The 25,998-nt window shown below is 36.2% G+C and overlaps 1 protein-coding gene and 1 long non-coding RNA gene across 8 annotated transcripts in view; one reads left to right on the top strand and one right to left on the bottom strand.

The window, feature by feature from the left end:
- Positions 1-25,998, top strand: part of akap9 (A-kinase anchoring protein 9) — a 112,654-nt gene that overhangs the window by 42,611 nt on the left and 44,045 nt on the right. For 6 of the 7 annotated variants that reach the window (XM_008112508.3, XM_008112507.3, XM_008112506.3 and 3 more), the window contains 8 exons: positions 638-728; positions 1,604-1,672; positions 2,966-3,328; positions 4,722-4,946; positions 5,721-5,861; positions 6,302-6,405; positions 7,912-8,120; positions 16,897-17,105. In XM_008112508.3, the coding sequence (XP_008110715.2) occupies positions 638-728; positions 1,604-1,672; positions 2,966-3,328; positions 4,722-4,946; positions 5,721-5,861; positions 6,302-6,405; positions 7,912-8,120; positions 16,897-17,105 (1,411 nt within the window). The remainder of the gene's footprint in view (positions 1-637; positions 729-1,603; positions 1,673-2,965; positions 3,329-4,721; positions 4,947-5,720; positions 5,862-6,301; positions 6,406-7,911; positions 8,121-16,896; positions 17,106-25,998) is intronic. The other variant, XM_008112509.3, reaches the window with a different exon arrangement.
- Positions 9,022-16,900, bottom strand: LOC134299838 (uncharacterized). The gene is made up of 2 exons (XR_010007075.1): positions 14,002-16,900; positions 9,022-9,933 (listed from the first exon to the last, which is right to left on the bottom strand). It is a non-coding gene; the product is annotated as an uncharacterized LOC134299838 (long non-coding RNA).

The following is a 25,998-nucleotide window of genomic DNA, read 5'->3' as shown; positions in this document are numbered from 1 at the left end:
TGAACCAAATGCATTTCCAATCCTTCTCAAGTATTTGTACTTCAAATCCCATGCCAGTTTGAGACCTACAGGAATCTTAAAATGTTCCTCTATAAGTTTTATTTGAAACCATACTTTTGCTGAGCTTATGGTATTTATACAATAGTTTTGAAAAATTCATGTGTATGGTTTCTACTGGAGTGTGTAACTATTAGTGCAGAGCTTCTAAAATCGTGTAGGTGTGTTGCACAAAAATAATGAGAAACCCGAGTCTCTGTGAAATAATAAATAAATAGAATATTTTTAAAAATACCTATGAAAGGGTTTTTGGAAATAGATTTTGTCCCCATATATTTCATTATTACAATTTATAAGGGGTTGGTTTAACCTCTAGTTTGCTAGTAATACTGAATTACTGTGTTGCAAAATGAATCGTGTAAAACATTTGTCACCAACTTGAAATGTTTGGAAACTTCTGTATTAGAATCTAAATAATAGTTTAACTTTATTTTTTTTAATTTTGCAAGATTTGGTTGATGGACAAGTGTTTATATTCATATTCATTAATCTTTTATTAAACTATTTTATAATACAATTCAGTTCAGCAAATGAGAAATTTAATGGCATCAATTAATGCTCTTTTTATTTTTGTTTTTAGTATTTCTGTGGGGTCACAGGTAAATGAAGTTGAGGAAAAAGAAAAGCATACTGAGAATGATCTTCAACAAAGCACTGACAGGATAGTAGAGGTACTGTAAAATACACTTAGATTTTGATTGTGTTTTAATATGTTTTCTGCTTCAAACACTATATAATTATATTCAAATATCAGTACATAAACTAAAATAAAACTTTTACCCATCTTGACCATGTTTAGAACTTTAAAATAAAACAGATTTCATTGGGCATAATAGAAAGTTTACTGAAGTGATCTTTTCTCCCCAAGATTATAAAATAATTTTATTTCGGACTGTGCTCTTCTACTTCTTTCAAATTCTGTGCACTTTCTGAGAGATACTGCTCAGTGTAAATTTCAAATACATAACTACTGGCTTCACTCGCAGCAGCATCAGAATCCCATGTGTCTTTAAAAACTAAGTAGTATTGTGGTATGACTTTGCATAACGTTTTCTATGGGATTCAAGATAAACCAAGTGCTGCTTTTACTTAATGTAATGTGCTTCATTTAATGTAAGAACATTAGTTGCCATTCTATTAATTCAAGAAATCAGTGTAGTGCAAAAAGATCCCTGTATATCTGCAAGAAATACATTCCCAGACTTTGTGTTCAATACGTGAAGCCACAGATAATAGGAAATCCTGTTGAAATGATGTATATTTCAACCCAAGAACGCCATAAAGTTGCACTGGAGGACCTAGGAAATACCTAGAGAGGACATCTTGTCAGATCAATAAAACTGTGGGTATTGATCCTGTGAATACAGGGGACATACTGTATTAGTATAATGTTAATGCCATGACACCTTCCATGGCTTCTTCCTCAAATTATGAAGAAACAGGTACTTTTCTGCTGTCTCCTTCATCCTGAATGTGTACCATTTATATGATTAAAATATCCACAATTTATAAGATTAAACATGTATTCTGCTCTTTTTTCTTACAGCTCCCCAATGAAAGTGGTACTATTCTGGAGAAACAGTACCAAGAAAAATTATTACAAGAAATAGCAAAGGTACCAATCTGCTACAGAAATGCATTAAGTATCCACAAAGATGTAATTAAAAAGTCATGGTTTAACATGAAATATCTTAAATTAGCAAGAAGATCACTGCCTCTAGGAAAAAAGAGAGATGACCAGATAAAAATCAAAATCTGGAAATCTCTCTGAACCATGGTTTCTGTGAAGAAGTTCAGAAAATACTGTGCTATGGTTAACATAAACTGATTTGTTATGAAACATTGGCCCCTGGTATTTGATGCCAAAATCCATGGATATTTGAGTCCTATATTTTATATAATGGTATCCCTTATATAAATGGCAAAATAAAGATTTGCTGTTTTATTTTTAGAGGATGGCATATTTTCAGACCATGGATGGTGAAATCCATGAATGCAGAAAGGGCCAAATATATATGAAATAAGAAATATTGCTTTGATTATTATTGGCTTAGATTTAATACTCTGAAGATTATGCTTTTCTCATTAAACAAGTCCTTTAATATTACCCATTATATTACTATAACATTTCTTTTAATAATTCTGGTTAATTAACATATCTATTGTTGCATGCATTCTGTATGTAGAATGACTATCATACTGACCCCATGGATGCCAATAATTAAAAAATATAGAAGACCTATTTTGCTGAATCGATCAAGCATATGGGAATCACATGATACTCCAGTTGTTGCTGGACCACTATTTTCAGCAACCTGAGCCAGTGGAAGGAATGCAAAGAGTGGTAGTCCAACATCTGGATTCTATACCCGTTTTTATACAGGCAGTTCCGAGTTATAAACAGTCAACTTATAAATGACTCATAGTTAAGAATCGGGGTGATACAATAGAAAGCGAATCTGCCTCTAGAAAGGGAAATTTGCTCCTGGAAGAGTTGTCATGGGGAAAAGGTGTTTTCGCTGAAGCTTTATCACCAATCCTTGTTTCCACAACTAACCAATTTTTTCAAAATCCAGTTATCACATGGACAGAAAGTGATGTGACATCTTCTAAACGGGCACAGACAGCTAAACGAACACCACAGGGGTGTTCACCCTTCCCTATGCTATCTAAAGCTAAAGAATATATATGGTTTAGTTGGAGCTAGACTTAAAAATGTATCTGTTCCAACTTATATACAAATTCAACTTAAGAACAAACCTACAGAACCTATCTTGTTTGTAACTTGGGGACTGCCTGTATATGTAATTGAAACATAACACTGTAATTAAATGACATATTATCTTTGATTAATTCTTATGGCATTCTAAATTCCTCCTTTCTGTATTCCAAACTATTGTTTTTTAAGGTGGTTGTAACCATGAGTATAGAGTTTGCCCAGAAAAATGAACTAGCAAGAATTACTAACCCAAAGGAGGATGAAATGTCTTTGATGGTACCAAAGCAAACTGGACAGGACTGTAATTTCAGCATAAAAGAATGTCACAAAGGATTAGATAGCCATAGAAATGAGAAGAGAGATGCTAAGTGTGAAGAATTCAAGTCACTTAGTAGAGAGATCAGTGAAGAGTGTGGTGAAACTTTGTCACTTGAAGGACAATTTCAACCAGATGTTAAGCCTGCTGTGGTACTTGGACTACACAATGTTGATCCAAGCTTTCCAACAGACACTTCCTCAAATGTTAAAGATCTTATGCCAAAGGGATCTCTAGTAAGTCAGATGTATTCCAAAATTATTTTTTGAAAGTTGTAATTTTGTTTGTCTCAGTACATAATTAGAAAATCTCAATGGGAAAATTCTGATGGACCAGTTTTAAACATCTGTTTTTGTATTTTTATAATGTAAATATTTTACATCTACCACTTCATTATGTTTCATCTCTTTCAAACAACATTCTCCAAATGCTCCAAATTTTGATACGCATCATTCATCATCACCAGAAATAGCATGTGTGAATTCATGCGTATTTTGAAATGTACTAAAAAATAAGTTTAGCATGATAATAATACTGATTGTGATAGGAATGAAAACTGGATTGATTAGAAATAGGCATAGGAATTAAGATTATCATAATACTTGAATGAAACTACTTGCAGTTGTGGAGGTTTCGCTGCTATAATGCATAATAGAGCATAGAAGACTGAAAAGTAAATACAGTGAGATGTTAATATAGATATTCTTATTAGTGAAGCTTTGGCTTTAAGTCTTTGAATTCAAAAGCTAATGTTTTTAGCTAAAGCAGCAATAATGTCTGTAGATTAAGACAGTACATGTGTATACAAAATATTGGCAGCACAGTTCTGTATATATTTTCCCAAAAACGAATCAGTGTTGGATTACCGTATATAATCATGTGTGGTTGCTGTAAGTTTTTAAATTGTTTTATTTGGTATGTTAATTGGGTTTTTATATCGGGATATTATGTTTAACTGATTATGTATTGCTATAGGATGTATTTGTATGAATTTTATATGTTGTATGCCGCTTTGAATCCCTCCCACAGGAGAAAAGCGGGATAGAAATGAAATAATTATAATAATTATAATTCTCACATATAAGTTGAGGACAGGTTTTGGGACCAAAATTACTGGATTTTGATATGACCTGTGGATAAATCAAGGGTCATTCTAAAGAGGGGGGGAAAGCAGCAATGCCACCTCAGGAATCATTTCCCTACTCAGACTTTCAAAAAAGCCAGAAGTAGAGAGAATAGAGGGACTCGGTGCTTATTTTAGGTTCTCCCAGAACAGCTTAAGTTCTTGCCTTTCACCATTTAGAGAACGGGATAGTTTATTTTTGATTAGTTAGGACACAGTACTCACATTGACCTCCGAATAAATTGACCCAGTTTTAGGAGTTGATTTTTTTACTTATTTTTAGACTTATATATGAGTATATAAGGTACTTCTGTGCAACTGTGTTGTGCTTGCATTCTAGAATAAAACAATGGTGATTTGCTGTTTGATTAAAGGAATTCATCATGTAATAAACTCTAGAACACTTCTTTAAAAAGTTTCTACTGAAACAAGCTATGATGTGAGTTTTTCTTTGTGACTTACTATAGATTTTGTCATTTCTCATTATTTGCCAACAAAAATTATAGGATGCAAATGAAGTTTCAACCTCTAGCACAGCATCTTCAAGCCAAATATCATTGTATGAAGAACGTTTGGAAGATATGCGTCTAGAGCTTGTCCGTCAGTATCAAGAACATCAGCAGGCAATAGAAATATTGAAAGAGGGTCATATGCAACAGATGGAGTCACAGAAAGAAAACCAAGATCTTTTACTAGCAGAGCTTGACAGGCTTAAAATGCAATTGGCAGAGGTAATTTTAGCCCTGGAATGTGGGAGGATTGGAACTGTGGGAAGTAAATAGACACCCTCTCTCCCAAACGTTTGTGTCTCTATTTTTACATCTGCTTTATTCTTTGTTATATATTCTTTATAATTGTATAATTATAACTTTTATAGTTCAAATAATCTCTTTATTCATATATATAAAACTGTAGTCTGTTTGAAAAATCAAACTATCAATTTTGTGTTAATTTCCAAAGGCACAAAGGGGGCACTTATTAGTTTCAGTCTTCTGAGGGACCTGAAAAGTCAATGCACTTTTTTCTTGTGTGTAAAAATACTGTATTTGCATATATGTAAATCTGGTTCAATTTTGGGGGGGTTTCTTAAACTATTTTTAATCTCGGTGCTTTAAAGACTCCAGATCTCAACTGATCTTGGAAGCCAATCAATGTCGATCCTGGTTAGTACTTGAATGAGACACCACCAATGAATACCAGGTGTTAAAGGCTATATTTCAGATAAAGGAACTGGCAAAAACACCTCTATTCCTTACCTAAGAACACTTTGTGGAATTCATGGGTTGCTATAAGTCCATATGTAACTTGAAGGCACATGCACATACATTCGCTTTAATCTTAGGCCAGCATTTCTTTTTAAATGTATGCCCAAAAGCAACATAATGTTTTCTTGAAGAGTTTTAGGAACTATTTTACATGTATGGTTCCTTTAGCATTATTTCTCTTATGTCAGCTGTGGTTTATTTTTGTTTTTGGTTTTTTTTTTGGTTTTTTTTTTTTTTTAGAATATCACTTTGGATAATGACAGTATAATCACAGAAAGAGAGCAAATGCTTTTAGAAGAACTAGAGTCGCTGAAGAAGCAAACAATACCTGAAAGAGAGAAAGTGTCCCATGAAATGAAAGACAATGGTACTCAAACACAGGTATTATACACTTTCTTCAAAAGCTGTGGAATGTACATAAAATAAATAGCATTTCTGCTGTTGCTGTTTTCAACACAGGACATATTTACTTAAATATAGACTAATCAAATAGGAAGGCAGGGCTTAGATAGTTTGTATTATATTCAAAGCAAACTCTTATTTTAATGTTGCTGTAGTAACAACCAACAAGAAACCTAGAAGCAATTTATTTAGTAGAACAAACTTGATTCTTACAGGCTATGAGTAGACTGTTTCAGTTTACAGTGTCAGGTATCTGATAACAGGAGAGTTAATTATTATTTAAAATTACATTGAAGCTTGAGAATTATGGGGATTTTTTTCATTTCGTAATATGCTGTGGATCATAAGAGTACATTGATTCAATTATGACAGGATTTCTGTCTCTTTTGTCCACTTTACCATTGCCAAAACCTACCCAGGTTGAAAACGTGTGTCAGAACGAATCCAAAGAACTGATCTTAGAAAGTGAGGTTGAAGGAGGAAAACAGGAAGAAATATCTCCAGATATCATTTCAAAAGAAAGGTATGCTTATTTGAAGGTGGAAATGTCCTTGATCCAGTTTGACAGCTTTTCTACTGACAAGTGGAAGAAACATTTTAAATTTGGAAATTGAATAACTGCAGATTTAATAAATCAGTGAACAATGATAGCCTTCTACTTTGATGGAAGTCAGCCTACATTTCTGTGACTGCAATTCCAAATCTTTTTCCATCTAAAGACCTTCTTTGACTAAATGGGCCTGACCTAGATCTTTTCCACATTTTGTTTGGAATGGAGAACCATGAATTTAGAATAAAGGGTTCATTGGCAATGATTTTGGAGTGTAATTACTAAATTCAGTATCTGTATTATTACTTGAATGTATAAAAGCCATTCATAAGTTGTGTTACTTCTGTAATTTTTATTACATTACTGATTTGTCTATATATACCATATTTTGTTCGTTGTTATTATACCTTTCTTCAGAACTTCTGTTGACAGTGTGACTTGTCGTTGTGATAATGTTGCTAAGCAAATGATATAATTTGATAGACTGTTACATAATGCTTAGCAATGTTTTTTGTGATTTTTTTTATAATTCATTGCTTTCTTTACATTAGTTTCCATACTACTGCTTTATGGCTCTATACTATTGCATTGCTTTATTTTACTTACTGTCAGTTGGAAAATTTAATTTAATTAAGAACTTTCTCCAGTTCTTAACCTTAAAAAAGCCTTTCTGCCAAATCTATCTGCCAACTATCTAATCATTCTTCATGGTGGAACGCTGATATAAGTAGCATGCAATCAAGTAAGAGTCATTGCAACCTACTCTCACAAATGGATTTATTTTTTCATACAATTAGGTTTTATATATAATTTGAGAAGTATGGGCATTATAAATATAGAAATAATACGTTTTAATATACAATTTTAAAAATATATGCAATAAAATATGGAAAAATCATTTTTCTCCTAATTAAATATGACATTTGAGGGTGTTTTTTTAATAATCTAATTTCCTTATCAATTTTCTCCAGCCCAAAATACAGATCTAGGAAAGTGAGATTCTTGAATGTGGCTAAGGGAAATTTGTATACTAGAGAGAAATAATTCAGTAAGCTAACAGTCAAGTTCCCCTTTAATTATTTTGAAGAACACATTGTAGTGTACATTTACAGCATTGCATTAAATAATTTCTTTGCTTTGATACATTTCTTTAACTATGTGCCATTACCATCCAGAGCCATGTTCTGTGAATTGTACCCATATGGAAACAGGTAGTGTTTGTTCTTTGTACTTGGTCCCAGAATAACTGTGGAACATCTACCAAACTGTGTAATTTGTTTGAATATAATGTTAGACTATGGTTATTCTTAAAGTAAAAGTCAGAAATCACAATTTAATTTTTCAAAATGTGTCTTTACTTTATTAAAGCTCATTGTACCTTTTTCTAAAAATAAATGCCTTGTCCTACTGTAATGCACATAATCAAGAAAAAATGATAACTGATTTTCATAGGGTTTATTCTTTGGTTTCTATTTGCAGATGTGCCTTACAGAAAGCCAATAACAAATTAACGAAGATTCTGTTGGAAGTGGTGAAGACTACTGTAGCTGTAGAGGAAACAATTGGGCTCCATGTTGTGGGACTGTTAGATCGATCATCGAAATCTCAGCTACCATTTAAAATGCTTGATTGGGAGGCAAGAACAGATGATTCCATAAAGCCAAGCATCAGTGTGGGATATGAACCAGGTACTTGCAATGATGTTACATGTTGTATTTACGTAAAGAAGGATTTGTAATCTTTTCTAGCATTGACTCTTAGATCAGATATCTTGACTCTACGTTTTGGCTTTCAAAATAAAGTCGATAGTAGGAGACCTAAATTGTGTTTGGATTTATAGTTTCAAGCTTGGATTTGGGCTTAAACTTTGTAATACATGGAATACGTTGACTAAAATAAATGGAACAAGTATTTTATGAATAAAATAAGTCCCACTGATGTCATTTAATGTAAAGTGTTAGCATAATTAAATCTTGATCCAGTTCAATATTTGTAATTTAGTGTCTTCCTTGCTACGAGGATGTGTGTGTATGAGAGAGAGTGAGTAGATTAAATGACAAGGTTGACCCTGTTTTGTCTCCTTCCGTGCTTGGAAAAATTGTATGACAAGTACCATTTAAATGAGACTTCTTTCTTACAATACTTTTTGGGCAAATTGCAGAAGTCATTATCTACCAGAATGGATACCCCTTTCAGCTCCAGCCCCCTACATATCCTCAAACTATGGAGACCCCCCCCCCCCCTTTTACCAGCTTTGGTGACGATATGTGGTGTAAGAGCATATGAGAGCAAATTTGAGTGAGAGTAGATCCAACTGTGTGACACTAGATTAAACTCAGGGGGAATAAAAGTAAAAAGTTATCAATCAATCACTATTACCAACTTTTGCTGTTGTGCTTTAAGTGCTTTTACTAGGCCATTTTGGAAAAGTTCTGTCCTATCATTTGTCAGTTAATTTTGTGAAGTGCATTGTAGAGGGATGGTTGAGAATTTTTGCTAAGTTTGGATTTTTCATCGGAACTCTATAAAACTTGTAAATGTTTTCATAGATTTTACAGATCGGTTGTGGAAGAAAGCAAAACCGTTAGATTAGATGTTTATACTTTTTATTTGATCAGTTTCTGAAAAAGGAATTTGCTAGTTTAGCTGCATACCACATGTACTAATAATGTATTGATTCCAATCATGCCGCGACTCCACCCCACCCCAAGGATGTGTTTAATTTAATAGACCTAATCTAAAATAAGTCATTCCAAGGCAGTTGTTCCTAATGTCAGTCTGACCCAATATCTCAGCATATCAATAGATGACTTGAAAGACAAAGAGAAGCGATGTGTTCTTTAAAATATATTAGAACATTACAAGAAGGTGCCAAAGAAAGTAGTTCAGAGAGGTAATGGAGATTTTAATTAATAGGCTTGGAAGGATAACTATTTTCTGCACGATGTAGAGGAGCAATGCACAATGTTCTGGGCTGCTCCTGGTTTATTAGCTCATACTCAATCCCCAGGGCTGCATAACTATTGTGAGACATTAGCATTTAAAACTTTTTAAGGTGATGCAATGAATGTATTTCATTTTGCTGACTGCTCTATTTTGGTTGAATTGCTGTTTCAGGTTTCATATTTATTGCCTGCCAGTTCTGAGGAACATGTATGAATCCTTACTTTTGTTAAACAAAGTTATAGTGTCTTTTTCACTCTTCCGAACCCCATAGCAATGCAGTCATGGTCTGCATCTAATCCAAATGTTTTGTGTTTGTTTCATCTGTTCCATTATTCATTTTACCTGGTGGGACTCCACAATATAGAAACTGGGAAAGTTCTCCCCCTGGATTGGCGACAGAGATATTGAATTACACATATTCAATCTTCCTCCTGTTCTTTTCCGTTAATGTTACTCTGAGATAGGATTTTTCATTGTGCACAGAAGCATATGTCACCAGCATTGGAATACACAGTAATAACAATTACTGTGAAGTTGTGAAGGCCTTGATTCCACCTTGTTGGGTTCACCAGTGAAACAAAACATAGGAAACTGAAGTTAATAGTGGAGAAAGCATCCATGTAGTGCAGAAAGGAAATTTCTTCACACGATGATAGAAATTGTTGCTACATCAGCATCAAAACCCACAATAATTGCCCACAAACCAGTACTTGAAAAAATGTAAACATTAATAGTTTTAAAAGAAATACCATCTGGGTTTTCAATAGTAAAGTAATGAGTGAATTTTCTTTATACTGGAGAAAAATTCTACTTTGGAAGTATTCTACATTAGGAACTATTGAACAATGAATAGCATTTTAAAAAGAAATAATTTTGAAACTTTTATGTTTTAGTCTAACATGATTCAAGACCTAGTTGTGACAACTTTTACATTGTGAAAACTAAGATTGTTTTTATTGCTTGGGGACCAAAACCAGTGAAACACAACAGATTCTGGAACCTCATCTGCCCTGAGATCGTATGAGTATATAAATTAAGTAAATTATCACTGTAATCCATGGAATCCCTGGTGGCGCAGCGTGTTAAAGCGCTGAGCTACTGAACTTGTGGACTGAAAGGTCGCAGGTTCGAATCCAGGGAGCGGAGTGAGCACCCGCTGTTAGCCCCAGCTTCTGCCAACCTAGCAGTTCAAAAACATGCAAATGTGAGTAGAGCAATAGGTACCGCTCTGGCAGGAGGGTAACAGTGTGCCATGCAGTCATGCCTTCCTCATGACCTTGGAGGTGTCTACAGACAATGCCGTTCATTGGCTTAGAAATGGAGATGAGCACCAACCCTCAGAGTCAGGCAAGACTGGACATTAAGTCAGGGGAAAACCTTTATCTAATCCATGATAGAGTTAAAAGTATTTTAACTCTTGTCTTAAAAACAGATCTCTGGTGAAAGCAAAGTGAAACAGAATAGAGGGTTTCTTTTTTTTCCTGTGCCACTTTCCTGTTCTGAACTGCTTGTATAGACATTCAAGGCTGCTCGCAGCTTCTAGTCACAAAAGTTCATATTTTAGCTATTTTGGCTCTCAGTTTTGTAATGCCGCTCCTTGGAGCGTAAGGAATGTGTGTAGCAAGATACAAGACTATACTTGCCTTCTCAAACTTGTGCTAACATGTCTAAATATTTAAAAAGAAACATTGATGAATGTTGTCAATTTGATTTGTAGACTATAGAATTTAATGATATGGCTTGTTTGCTAATGATAAAGGCTAGTAATTTGTATTAAAATATAAATCAAATTATTTTCTTAGTGAAACGTGAGATGGATGTGCTATTTAACTTCAGTTCACTTGTGTGTTTTAATAGTGCTAACCAAGACCTAAATGTAAGAAATTTTGTCATAAAAAGGTACAATGAAAGTAAATAAGATTTGTATGAGCCTTCATGAGGAAGACTTTCCATAGCCACTGAGTAGACCTTTTTGTCTCTAACCACCTAGTACACCACAAAAACTTTGCATCACATTATAACAATTTAATATAATATAGAGAATAGCAATCTTGGTCCCAGAAAATGAAATCTGCAAGCTGGGAAACTGACATCTAAAGGCAATGTTTTTATTAGCAAATGTAAGTCATGAACAAACTACCCCCAGCTTGGGACAAAAAGCTGAAGAAAAATTGTGCTGCCCCCCATATTTATGAAATGAATTGTTACTGTTAGGCTCAGTGCATGCAGTAACACTCCATTCTTCTAGCCTAATAACACCCTTGACTTGTTGGTTTTGCTGTGCTTGTTTCTATTAAATAAATACTCTCTGTTTTGAGTAGTTCATATACGCAAATTATATATCTGACATTTTCAGTCACTTGGAGTAGCATGTCATCCAACTAAGAAAGTAAATCTAATAAATTTGGAGGTTTGTTGCCAAACATAGTTATATAATAAAGGACCTGCTGTGCCTGCAAATAATGATCTACCACTGTGCCTGTGCAAAGGTGCAGAACATGATGTGGTGTTGTGTTCTAGAAAATTTTCATTTCAGATGGGCTTGAAGGCTTTTTCAAATTGGTCAAAATTCCATCCAGGAAAGTGGTTGTTACATGCCTTCAATTCCAACTTGAGGTGATCCTAAGACAAACTATAATGAGATTTTCTTGGTAAGATTTGTTCAGAGGGCTTTTGCCATTTATTCCCTCTGAGTGTTTGACTTGCCAAAAGCTTGTCCAGTGGGTTTCTGTAGCTAAGTGGAGATTCGAACCCTAGCCTTCTAGAGTCCCAGTTCTGTGCTCAAAACCACTGCACCATATTTTTGCTGCCAAAAACATATTTCAATTTTTGTGTCCTTTAACCCCAAAATCAGGCAAAAGAAAGGATGTATTTTGTCTCTGTTGGCCTGCTGTTTAACATAAAAATACCCTTTTTCCAAACTAAGGACTCTTCCACACAGCCCTATATCCCAGAATATCAGGGCAGAAAATCCCACATTATTTGAGTGTGGAATCAGATAACCCAGTTCAAAGCAGATATTGTGGGATTTTCTGCCTCAGTATTCTGGGATATAAGGCTGTATGGAAGGGCCCTAAGAAGTGGGCTTCTGGCCACTTCCAGTTTTTTGTTTATTTGCTTGGCTATCACATAGCACATGGCTGGTCCCCTGGTCTACCATAGTTGTCCACACTGATGTTGATCATAGTACATATGCTGCATGCAGGTATTTGCAAATGGTGGTTGTGCACACATATGTGACCCACTTTGTATTTTGTTATATATGTCTGTTAAGCAGCCGTGACATTATTGCAAACATGCACTTCACATGGGAGTGTGAAATGTATAAATTATAACATCTGCAGCACCCCTTTTGTGATGCCTTTATGTGAAAAGGGATTCAGATTAATTGAGTTGTAATGTTAGACCATAATTTCTCAGAATAGAAATGAGCCTATATCTTCCTAGGCAGTTCAAGAAGTGGAGAAATGGGTTTCTTTTTTGTTTTCAACTCTAGATATCAGTTTCATTTGAACCAAGAACTGTATTATAGTTTAAGAAAAGAAATGTTTTCCTCTGTTTTGCCCTGAAAAGAGAGGCACTGTCAGATTTAAAAAGCACCTTGGTTAAAGTTCCTTCCCTTACAATTTCACTTCTTGGTGGTAGCACAGCCAATTATTACTTTATCTTGCTTAATTCTGCAGTTGGGTGCTACACTTCTACATCCCACCATTCATATTCACTTCATTACTCTCACTACAGCAACACTTTTGGGTCACACCTCTAGGCAATTGGTTTTCTTCAGAGTGTGAACAGTGACAGAAGGGAAGCTGCCCCTGCAGAACATATTTGGCAATCTAATGTCCTCATTGGTTTCATAACAAAAAGACTGACTGCACTCTTTACCATTCTCATAATATTGGGAGGAAGTTAGGTCAACTAAAACTTTGCCAGGAGGCTCCTAGTTTTTGCTCATTATCTGGATTTATGTCTTTAAAACATTGAACTTTTGCCTTGTGGTCTGGCCTAGTAGTACTACAGTTGCCTTAGTCAGCGGAATAAATAAGGAGCATTATAATCATGTAAATCCTTGAATAAATATCTGCTGCTTGAAAAAGAGGCTGTCAGCATGAAACATGCTTTTTGATATGTTGAAACTTCATAAACATTCAAAAATTTCAATGTTTGTGTGCATTTGTGTAATTTTTTTTAAAATGGCTTGTTTTGTAGAGTAGCTTATTGCAGCACATTATATTGATTAAAAATTCCTGTAACTATAAAGATAGCAAGATGGAATAAAAGAATTTTGACTACAAAATTCCAGTTTCCTTACAAGGATTATTCGTTAAAATGTTTTAGCTAACAAAAAAAAAAACCCAAACCATTTTATTTGCTTGAGGGATTTAAAAAGCAGAATATACATTATGTAATATTATACTAAATTGACATGGGTGTATATCCTTTTCCATGAGAATAGAATTAGCTGAAGGCAAGTTAGTTTTAACGAGCTTGACCACACTGACGAAAAAAATTCTGTTTGCTACCACATTTTCCTGATCTTTATTGGCCCTGTAAGGACTCTATTAATGCCACACATTGTGAGATGGGCATAAACAGCCACATGTTTTGCCCAGCTGAACTTACCTCGCTTGTGGGGGACAATTTGTACTTCCAGTCCTTTGCGTTATTTTCATCCACATGTCAATAGACTCTCAACTTTTGTTCCCCTTTCATGCATGCCACTAAACATAGTTTTTACCAAACAGAAGTGCACTGGTGCTAATATACTGATATGTGAGTATCTGCAAAAACAAAGCTTTTAAAAAAAGTTTTTAAAATTAATCTCGCAGAAATGATCACCTCCCACCAACCAATTCTGCCCACCACTAACTCCTCCCATCAGTGTCACCTGGAGGAACAGACACACACCTAAAAGTCCAGATTTTCTGTAAAATATCAGGGTAATAGGCACGTTTTGTAATCTATTTACATCCCAAAGAAATACATTGCAAACAAATGTCATGTGTCAAGATGTAGAGAAGCCCATAAAGTGCACAACACTGCAGGTCCCTCCTTAAAGATCTGTAGTGTACCTTCTCAAGGTATCACTGTAGTAAAGAGTACACTGTTGGAAGCTCCATGTGTCCTATTTATTGGGACAAAGGGAACATTGTGCAGTGTTATAGATTGGACCTTACATCAATACCTATTAGTCTGTGTCATGGTAAATATATATATAATAACTAATGTATCCTTTTATTTGACTGTATCTTTTCTGTAGCTCTGCTTATTGTACTCCAGGTTGTTATTTGTCAGAAGCTAAGCAGGGTCTCTCACCTGCTCATTACTTAGGATGAGTGGCCTTCAAAGAGCATCAGTTGTGTCAGTAAGTGGTGTTGGTGGCTCAGTAGGGGGTATTCTTTCCCTCGACTCAGTCTTAACCAGTGTATTGGTACAGCATTGACAAACAGTATCCTGGATGTGCATCTCAAAAGGTCCTTTCTGCTCTGAGGATATTAAAGCTCCTGCAAAACACTTTAACACCCAGAGGCTCTTCACCTCCTGGGTACTGAATGACCATATTTTAATATTTTAAAAGGGATGAGTGGTTAAGTCTGTGCCAAGTTTATTTAGAAGGATTTGAAACTTTAAACATCTCTTCATTTTTCCAAATCCATTCTAAACATTGTACGATTTGTTGGCTGAAAACAGTTGCCAACAATCCTTAAGGAAACTGCACCTTGAAGGTAATGAGTTTGTATTCTGCAGGGCATGTAAAATGCTTTGAAATCCTGTGAAGATGAAAGGTGCCAAGTGAATGTAAATGAACCTCATCCAGATAGTCATTTCATTCATACAAAGCTGTGTTTTGATTTTATTTTTTACATAATGTTTCAAGTTTTATTAAATTTATGTTAGCCCTTTAAAAAAGCAAAAAGGAGATATGTAACAGTAATAAACATTAAGGAAAATATTTCAGTGATGTTATATTAACAAAGATAGTCATTCATTTTGTAAGTCACCATTTTAAAATACACGTGTAAGTTGTTTTGATGGTTTTAACTGTAAATCCGTATAGACAATGTGACCAAACCAAAAATAGACACTTGTTTGGTGCCCTAAAGTTGTTTCTTACTTATGACAACCCATATCACAGGGCTTACCTGGCAGAATTTATTGGTGCCCTTACCTTCCTCCGAGGTTGTGATAATGCAGTGGTTCTCAACCTGTGGGTCCCCAGGTGTTTTGGTCTACAATTCCCCAAAATCTCAGCAAGTTTACCAGCTGTTAGGATTTCTGGGAGTTGAAGGCCACTGGTTGAGAACCACTGAGATAGTGTGATTTGCTGAAGGGCACCCAGTGGTTTTCCATGGCCAAGCAGGGATTCAAACTAGTCTCCCAGTATCCTAATCCAACACTCAAACCCCTACACCATACTGGCTCTTATAGATATTGGGTTTTTAAAAAATATATATTCACAAATGTTGATTCAGTTCATATACAACTACTTCAAACTATCAAACCATGAATTTAAAGGCCAAGAAAGATTGTATGTCTACACATTCCTTCTCGTCATGGCCTTCCTTCTATGCTTCATTAGGTAATTGTTTGAACCACAGGTTCATGTTACCTCCTTATAGAGAAACTGGTTCAATCTTGCTTTATTAATGAGAATACTAAACCATAGTTTATCAATTTAAAATGGCTATTACATCCAGACAAGGGTTTCCTATTTGCAACCTTAATTTCAAAAGTGCTCAGAAAAAAACAATTACTGATTCTTCCAAGCCAAGTTAAAGTGAGGATCCATTCCTTATAGATATACTTGTTCATAGAACTGATCCCAAATGTGATTCATTCATCACCTGCAATTTTTTCTAGCTAACTATCACTGCATCTTGAGTGTGCATTCGTTGCCAAGAAACAAAAACAACCTTGCATTAGCTCCTAGATTTGAAGTTTGCCCCAGCAGTCCTACAGAATCTATTTTGAAAATAATTGTAAGTGCTGGTTCATTATTAGGTTTTCTCCATGCAAAATGTTTCCTTTTGAATTCAATTATTACTGTGATACATGATCTATTTAAGCATGGCTTAGATCTTTGTGCACATACTGACAGTTAGTACACATATATGTTAATTTACAGTGCTGATAATATCAGGAACACATTAGGGTTCCCTAAATAGAAACAGTGACTGTAACCAATAAGATTAATGATAAATTACATATCTGAGGATAATAGGTTGTAACATGCTACAAAAATATTTTTCTTCTGTTATTATCTCCTTTTCTATTGCCTGTCTTTGCTTGCTTTGTACTCAACATTCTCTTTACATTACTTGTATGACTTTTAGTGCAAAATGTAATTTGTTTGTTGCTGTGATGTCCTGCTTTTACAGTGTAAGTATAGCTATAAGTTTTTGTATAATTTTTGTTCATAAGTCATCATTCGTATATGAATATGTTTAACCGTTTTATTGCCCAAAGGCTATAAAAGGCACCCTCGTTTTTATTTTTGTTTTTATTTTTGTTGTGCAGAAAAGACGTCATCTTCATATCATGGCAGTGATCTAGAAGATGATGGGCATAGCATGTGGTCAGAAGGCGCAGATGAAGGTTTTGAACTCACCCAGTATCTTGGGATGGATATAGACTCAAAAACTGAAGAGTTGGTTTTAAATATTAGTCCTCGACTTCAGGCAGCTGTGGAAAAACTTCTGGAAACAATTAATGAAACCACCACACAGGTAGATTTACTAGTTATAACCTTAATATTTGAAGTAGATGTCCCTGATGAAGTAAATAAAGTCTACTGTAAAAATATTTGCTCGCCTTTTAAGGTGCCACAGTTTTCTCATGGGGTTTTGTTCAAGGTGGGAGCATCTTCTGGATATATGAACCAAAGAACAGTTCCGCTGATTTTTGTATATTTTTGGAAATATTATAGGAAATTCTGAGATTAATTTCTGCAGTTCATTCTATTGGTTATGGTTTTTTTTATTTTTTTTATTTTTTTTTTATTATTTTTTTTTTCATTTTAATAAACTTTATTTAAAAGCTGTTTGCAAGATGTGTCCACATGAAGTATTTTTTTTTTTTTAATAATAGTTTTTATTAGATTTTGAAAACAACAATAAAATGGATTAGGAAAGTGTGGGGGGGGAAAAGAATAGGGGGTAGGGAGGGGGGTGGTAGAAGGTTAGGGGAAGGGTAGACGGGGACGTAAAGGGAAAGGTACATTAGGGTGCAAGGGGGGGGGGGTTGACTTCCAGCTGACTTCAAACATTATTCTTCTTATACCACATCGTATTCATTTTCTTGACTTCAAGTAATCCTCGAAGCACGACCAGTCTGTTGCCTTTGTTAACTTCCCATTGCTTCTTCTGATCACCAAAGTTAAGTAGTCCATATCCTTTATGTCCAACACTTTGTCTATCCAAGAATCTTTAGAAGGGGCTTTATCGGATTTCCATTCTTTTGCTAGCACCATTCTGGCTGCCGTAATAAAAAAGGTAAACAATTTTTCTGTGTTATTATTGATTTTGGTCTGAGGGTCATAAAGCCCTAACAGGAGAAGCTCTGCCTTAAATTCAAAATTAGTTTTTAAAATTATATTACATTCCCCTAAAATGTTCGCCCAGAATTTTTGTATTTTTCTGCAGCTCCACCACATATGGTGGTAGGAGCCTGTTTGATCTTTACATCTCCAACACTTATTACTGACGTTCCTATACATAAAGCCTAATTTTTTTGGGGTCAAATACCACTTGTGAATAACTTTTAACCAATTTTCTTTCATGTCTGTTGAATAAGTAAATTTCATTTTCCTTCTCCAAATCGATTCCCATTCGTGCTGGTATATTGGTCTGCCTATGTTTTGAGCCCACTGGATCATAGAGCTGGTTATTTCTTCTGTTTCAGTGGCCCACGTTAATAATTTCTTATATAGTATTGAGATATTCTTCTTGTCTATTTGAAGAAACTTGTCCCAAAAGTTCGGGTCTGTATCAAAACCTGTCGTTCTATCTACTTTAAATGCCTCTTTGATTTGCAAAAATTGGTACCACGAGACATTTTTATATGTAGATTGGATCTCTGTTAAATCCCTCAATTGGGGGTTGTCTTTGGCATTTGGTATAATACTTAAGATTTCTTTATAGGTGGGCCAGTTGGTCCATCCCAAAAGTCTTCTATGATGTGCTTCTACTGGAGAGAGCCAGAGAGGTGTTTTTGTGTGGAAGCGGTTTTTGTATTTATCCCAGGTTCTAAATAGTGTAGATCTTATAAAATGATTCCCAAAATTTTTTTCAACTTTTATTTTATCGTACCATAGATAACTATGCCATCCCCTTCTCAGGTCATGTCCTTCCAGAGTCAGAATTTTAATTTTCTCTAATTTGATCCAATCTTTTACCCAATGAAGCGCACAGGCTTCATGGTATAATTTTAAATCTGGAAGGCCAAAACCCCCTTGCGAATTAGGTAATATCATAGTCGAATATTTTATCCTCGGCCTCTTTTTCCCCCATATGAATTTTGTTATCTCCTTTTGCCAGCCCTTAAAAATTGTTGCCTTCCTAATAATCGGGATATTTTGGAACAGATATATTAATTTGGGGAGGATACTCATTTTTATAATCGCTATTCTGCCCATCAACGAGAGTTTTTTTAGATTTCCCCATTTCCCTAAGTCTTGCATGATTTCCTTCCATTTTGTTATATAATTTAAATGCAATAATTGATTATTCTTTGCGGAGAGCCAAATTCCCAGATATTTGATCTTTGACGGCGTTTCAAGACCTGAAATGGCTCTTAGCACATCTTGATTTTCTTTTGAAATGTTTTTCGTAAGAATCACCGTTTTATTTTTGTTTATTCTGAAACCCGCCACTGCCCCAAACTCCTCAATTTTCCTGAGCCAATTTTTAATATTTTGTCTCGGACTATCTACAATACATATTAGGTCATCCGCGAAAGCTCGATATTTGTAATTCTGCCTGTCGATCCTAATCCCTTGGAGATTGTCATCTTTTTTAATTGCTTTTAGCAAAATTTCCAGAGCCATGATGAAAATTAAGGGTGACAGGGGGCAACCCTGTCTAGTGCCCTTGCTAATTGTAATTCTCCCCGTCTCTTGCCCATTAATTTGGATTTTAGCCCATTGATCATTATAAATGCTTTCAATTCCATTTTGAAAATAATATCCCATATCTAATTCCCGAATTACCAATTTAAAAAAATCCCAATTAAGATTGTCGAAGGCCTTCTCCGCGTCCAATGAGAGAAGGCCCACCTCTTTCTGGCTGTTTTGTTCGTAATATTCAATTGAATCGATAATGACCCTAACATTGTCCTTTATATTCCTACAGGGAAGAAAGCCAGTTTGTTCTTCTCCTATCCATCCTTCTAAGAAGTCTTTTAATCTATTGGCCATGATTTTCGCAAAAATTTTGTAATCATTGTTCAATAGAGAGATGGGTCTGAAATTTTTCACCTCCGATTGATCTGATCCTTCTTTTGGGATCATTATAATTGTTGCTTCCTTCCAAGAGTCAGGGATAATCTTGTTATGGAGGGCTTGGTTCATTATTATTTTCAACGCATGGATCACTTCCTCTTGTTGTAACTTGTAAAATTCTGATATAAAGCCGTCTGGCCCTGGAGCTTTGTTGTTAACCAATTTCTTAATAACCTCAATTATTTCCGTCTCCGAGATGTCTCTGTTCAAATATAATCTTTGTTCGTCTGTGATTTTGTCTAATTTTTGGTTCCCTAGATATTCCGTTATGTTCCCTACTTCTATTGAGTCTTTGGTATATAATTTCCCATAGAAAATTTTGAACTCTTCTCTAATTTGTTCATCTGACAGGATAACCCTATCATGTGCTTTAATTTTAGTGATCTGCTGGCTATATTTCTTTTTCCTCACTAATCTTGCTAACCACTTCCCCGGTTTGTTTGCGTTCTCAAAATTGTTTTGTTTAATCCATCTCATCTGCCTAGCCAGCTTATCCAACTCCCAGCTTTTTTTCTGTCTCACTAGCAACTCTAAGCCTCTTTTAGTTTTTAGATTTTTAGGGTTGGCTTTTAGTTCTTTTTCTTTTGTCTCTATATCTTTAATTAGCTTATTCCAGAGTGCTTCCTTCTGTTTCCTCTTTTCTGCTTTTAGTTTTATCAAAAAACCTCTTGCCACCGCTTTATAAGCATCCCAAACTATTTGTGGTTTCATCCCAGCGGTATTGTTAAGTTTAAAGTATTCCTTGGTCATGGCCTTAATTTTGATAATATCCTCTTCTTGCTTTATGAGGTTTCCATCTAGTCTCCACTTCCTAGTCGTATATCTCCTATTAATTTCTAAGATTAGAGGGCAGTGGTCAGATAAGTCTCTGGCGAGAATTTGGATCTTATTTATCTTTACTAAGATTGATCTAGAACACCAGATCATGTCTATTCTAGACCACGCCTGGTGTCTATTAGAATAAAACGTGTAATCTTTTACATCACGATTGTATTCTCTCCACGCGTCTACCAGATCATACTCCTCCATCAGCGCCAGAAAGTTTTTTGGTAGGGAACTAGCTGCTTTGGTGTTCTTTGTCTTAAAAGTTTTATCCATCATCTTGTCCACCACCCCATTAAAGTCACCAAATAATATTAGGTGATCAAACTCCGTTTTGTTAATGTTGTCTTTTAGACCTTTGATGAATTTGAATTTCGGCCCATTGGGGGCATAAATATTAACGACTAGGGTTTTTTCCCCCTCTGTATCTAACCTGGCTGCAATTACCCTGCCCTCTTTATCTTTGAACTGTTCTTCTGCTTTAATATTACAGTCTATATATAACGCTACCCCTCTTTTTTTCTGTACATCCGCTGATACAAATACCTTCCCCAACTGGGTATTTTCCAAATATTTTGTATGATTTTGGTCAATATGCGTCTCCTGCAGGGCTATGACACTATATTTCCCTTTCCTTAATTTATTAAATAAACTTTTCCGTTTACTAGGTGAGTTCAGCCCGTTCACATTACTGGAATAACAAGAAAGACTAACTTTATTCATCATTGGGGTTGTCTGCGACGTCTTCCAGGGCCCTTCCAACCTCCAAGTCTTCATTGTCTTGATCCGTAGCCATTTCCAGCTGGGCTATTACTGATTCCTCGCTTCTCGGAGAAAAGAATCTTCTTTTCTTTGATGAGGTGGGGTATTTCCCCGACTCTATTTGTGGGGTTTGTTTACCAGGGATCATGTCTCCCTTCAGAGTTTTATAAAATTCCTTCGCCTCTTCTTCTGTAGATATCCATATCTTTTCCTCTTTGTATGTTGCCATCAAACCCTCAAATTTATCCCATCTGTATCTTATTTGCATCGACTTTAACACATCCGTCAGGAAGTAATATTTTTTCCTTCTATTCATAATAGATTTTGGGATTTCTTTCAAAACCACTAATCTCCTGTCCTTATATGTCACTGGGTTAGTGACGCTTCTCCTCAGGACTTCGTCCCTTGTACTTTTCTTTAAGAAGTGTACTACCACATCTTTAATTGCTCTATTTTTTTTTGTATGATTAGTTTGGATTCTGTAGACCCGGTCTATTTGTCCACATGCTTCCTGTTCAGTGCAGTTCAGCAGCTTTGCCGTTAGCTGGGTTATCACCCACCCAGTATTTTCATTCACCTCCTCCTGGACGTTCCTGTATTTCAGTTGGTATTCAAGCTCCCGAAACTCCATTTTTTCTTGAATTTTCTCTAACTTCTTATTTTTCTCCTCTAGATTGTCAATTTTGTTTTGTAATTTTGTTTGGATTTTGTCAATTTTCCTATTTTCCAATCTCAAATCATTTATATCATTTGAATTTTTCAAGGATACTTTTTTCATTGATCCAATCTCCTCTCTCAGTTCTCTTTTCATTTCAGACATTTCCTCCTGAAGTGTCCTGTTTTGCTGTTCTTGTTTCCTGGCCATAGCTTGTACTTCTCTTTGAAGTAAGTCCTGCTTTTCAGAAATTTTCTGTACCTCCCGTAGAATATCCTTCATATATCCTTCGTCCGGTAAAGATCCTCTACGAGTGTTCGGGATGATTTTCATATCCTTGACTTCTTTCTCCGATTTCCATTTTGACATCGCCATCTTATCAGTTTGTCAACGAAGTCAGCGAAGTCCAGTGAGCAGTCAAGATCTCCTGTCTGAGTTGGTGTGTTGGCTGTGGTTGTTAATTTTAGTCTTAGCTACTGATCTGCCTAAGTATAGTAATTGTGGCGGGTGGGTTTGAGTGGGTTTGAGTGAGCCTCAACCTTATATCTCCTTCAATCCCCCCACCAGCCCCTCGGTTCCCTTTGGGAGATGCTGGGGGTTAGAGAGGTGTCGACTGGCGTTTTATTTTCTTTCTGGGTTTGATATGAAATTAATATTTCCTGTGGTCCTTTGGACACAATGTAAAAAGAGTCTTGAGTCCGGACACTGCGTAACCTTCTCTGTCCCCGGCTCCTATGGGTTGCAGCAGAAGGTCATTCATACAAATCCTTAGCAATTGATACCCGGGCTTTCCAGTGATTCCCATGAGATTAGCTCCAATTAAGTTCATTTAGTACATTGCACACATCCCGTCGAATCACCGCCTTTGAGTTCATTTAATTTAATTCAGTTAATACCCTAGCCTGCCTTGGCCTAATACCGCCGAGGTGGGGCTCTTCATGTTCAATTCAAATTAACAATACTCTAGGGGTTACGCTTTACCTTCTCCGCAACCGTCTAGTTTGTTTGTTTCCTTACCCCTTGCTTGGTGTTGCCGCCCGCGGTGTTCTCTTAGGCTGATACGATGTTCTATTAGGAAAACAGCACTCTTTCCTTTCCTTTCGCTGGCTCCTCCTTAAACTGTCCTCCGGCAGTTGCTGCCGGGCTGTGTGTTACTGAATTACTTCCCTCCACAAGCAGCGCCCTTCCCTGGCGTTCCCAGCGCGAACCTTTCTCCCTCTTCCGGTCTCTGTTAGCTCCGCCTGCCGGGGCTCCTCCTTCACAGATTGTTTACAAGAAGCGGCTCGTAGACATAACAATCCCCACCAGCATGGCGGCCAAGGTCAGCAAATCACAATCCTTATTATACTCTCTTCTTATTTGTATGTTGGGTATCGTTATTCAGCTTAATCCTTACTCCGCTTCTTCCGTGTGACCTGCGTCTTTGCCGCTCCTTCTAGGTGTCGCTAGCGGAGGTTTATCTTAAACTACAAGTACTTAGACTACTTGGTCCTCTACTGGCATGGGAGAGAAGCAATCTCGATCCCGGATTACTATTCCAGCGGGGGGTGGTCACCTACCTCCCTCTTCTTGATTCTGTCCGTCTTGGCTGGTGCGAGTGGCTGGCAGTAGATGCGAGTCTAGCTCGCTTCCCGCGGGGCGATCCGCCGGCCGCCGCTTTCGGACCCACTCGATCCTCGCCCTTGAGGGGCGAAGCTCTTTGGGGCCTTCGAAAGTCAAGCGGTGTTGGCGTCTCCCCCCAACTCGATCAGTGGGGGTGAGAGGGAGCTGACACTCTACCAGATCCTCCCCTCGCGGTTGGATCGCCAAGAGCCCTTAGCGAACCCGACCTGTCGCCATGCTCGCGCCACCGGAAGTCCTATTGGTTATGGTTAAAGAGAGAAGGAATCAGAAAGGGAAAAGGAGGATTTCATAGTAAACAGCTAGTGTATGAGTGCATAATTTTTATTGACTTCTTGTATAATGCCTAAGAGATCAGTTTATAATTATGCATAGATTCTTCATTTAGTTTCTGTTGTCGTTTGGTGTAGTATCGTATTTGCAGAGATGTGGTAATTATGTGTAAAGACTGTGCATCAAACTGGTATTCTGTACTTTTAATAGCTCAGCAGCTTTTTGAATTAATGTTTTAATCAGCTAAAGCGAAAAATTAATCAGCAGGGCTGGAATAATGCATATTGAATTTTTCTCTGCCTATTACTTAATGCAGTGTTAGTCTCAAGAAGAAATGAATAGGGCATATTAGTCACCACCTAAACAAGATGTATAGTTTTCACTGGATCTGCTCTTAAGTGAGACTAACATTGCATTTAACCTTATGTATGTGTGTCTTAGGAATTTGAATATTGACATGTCTAAGATATCTATAGCCATGAAGCCTCTTGGTCACTTAAATAAGAATCCTTGCATTTCCTATCTGGTGACTGAGAAATTGTACTTACCGTGAAGGTTCATGCTGGGATGACCAGGAGGAGCAGTCCATTGCAACTGGATTTCATTCCGTACTCCAACCGGAATGGCAGGATCCAAGGTTCTTTTTCAGTTGAGCCATTAAGACGCCATCCACTTCTCCTGGAATAGCAAAACACCTTATCTGGTGCTTTGTTCCAAAAGAATAACTTGCCTCTACAAGCACCTTAGCTAGGCTGTTTCCAAATTTTTGGTCAGTCTCTTAATGGTATAACCATGGTGATCATCATAAGTCACTGTCATAATATTAATACTTCAGACAGTATAAACCACTAAATCATATCCTGCAACTGCTATATATATATATATCTTTACACTTCCCTAACTCTTAGAAATGCTTTCTGCCATTTATGAGAATTCCATTCCCATCATCATCACCATCATCACAGCATCATTACTTCTGCATTGATCTTTTTTCCTAGATGATTTTTTAGCATTTTAGAATTATTATATTTGGATTTTATTGCATTTGCTACAGCTTATGTAATAATATTTGTAAATCAAATGGTTCATTCCCTGGTCTTAAATTCATTTTAGAAATACCATGATTTGGATTCATTTTAGAGTGTGTGTGTTTTAATTGTTCTTCAGTTTGGAGCTCCACTTTCCTTCCTTAATGTTTCCGGATTTACTCATAGGCTGCACCTTTAAATCCTGCAAATCACCCTCACTAGAGAAAAAGAATATTTTACTCAAGTTCTCCTTCTCCTCAGAGACAAAGCCTAACAGCCATTTGAAAAGCACTTCTAGTTATTTTACTGTGTCCCTGATATGCTCATATACCATCAAGAAAAAGATTCCTTCTTTATTATTTGTTTCCATTCCAATTTTTTAAATCACTCTCGCTAGAGGACAGGAATATTTCCTTAAGTCCCCTTTCCCCAGAGACCCACAGGCTGGTAACAATCTGATGTGTATATGTGTGTGTGTGTTTATGTATGTATGTATGTATGTATGTATGTATGTATGTATGTGTGTGCGTGTGCGTGCTGATATTTATGATATGCTCCTTTAAAAAATCACTAATGCTATGTTAAAATGCCATTTGCAGCTTCTGTGAGAGGTATCATTGCTACCACAATGTTCTTCTCCACTTTGGAGGCATCGCCTCTCAGCTTTTTATTTTTTTTTGTCTATGCTCATCCTTAGTGACCTGCTGAGGAACAGTCAACTGGGCAGCTTGTTTTTTCGGCTGCTACCGTCCTTTAATCTACTTTTCAGCTAGCACTGGGACCAAAATACTTATTAGTCTTTCACTCTCAGACTCCAAAGTTATTTCTGTTCTTTAAATCAATTAGTTAAGGAGGAGAGCAAAACACGTCAGTTTTCAAAATGGCTGCTGTTTTCAAAATGACAGTTGCAGCTTTTCGGGACAGATATCATTGCTATTGCAATGGTCTTCTCCACTCTGGAG

Source organism: Anolis carolinensis, chromosome 6, assembly GCF_035594765.1.
Source record: "Anolis carolinensis isolate JA03-04 chromosome 6, rAnoCar3.1.pri, whole genome shotgun sequence".
NCBI classification, from domain to species: Eukaryota; Metazoa; Chordata; class Lepidosauria; order Squamata; family Dactyloidae; genus Anolis; species Anolis carolinensis.
Note: the sequence above shows the minus strand (reverse complement) of the source record. Positions and strands in the feature narration are given on the sequence as shown.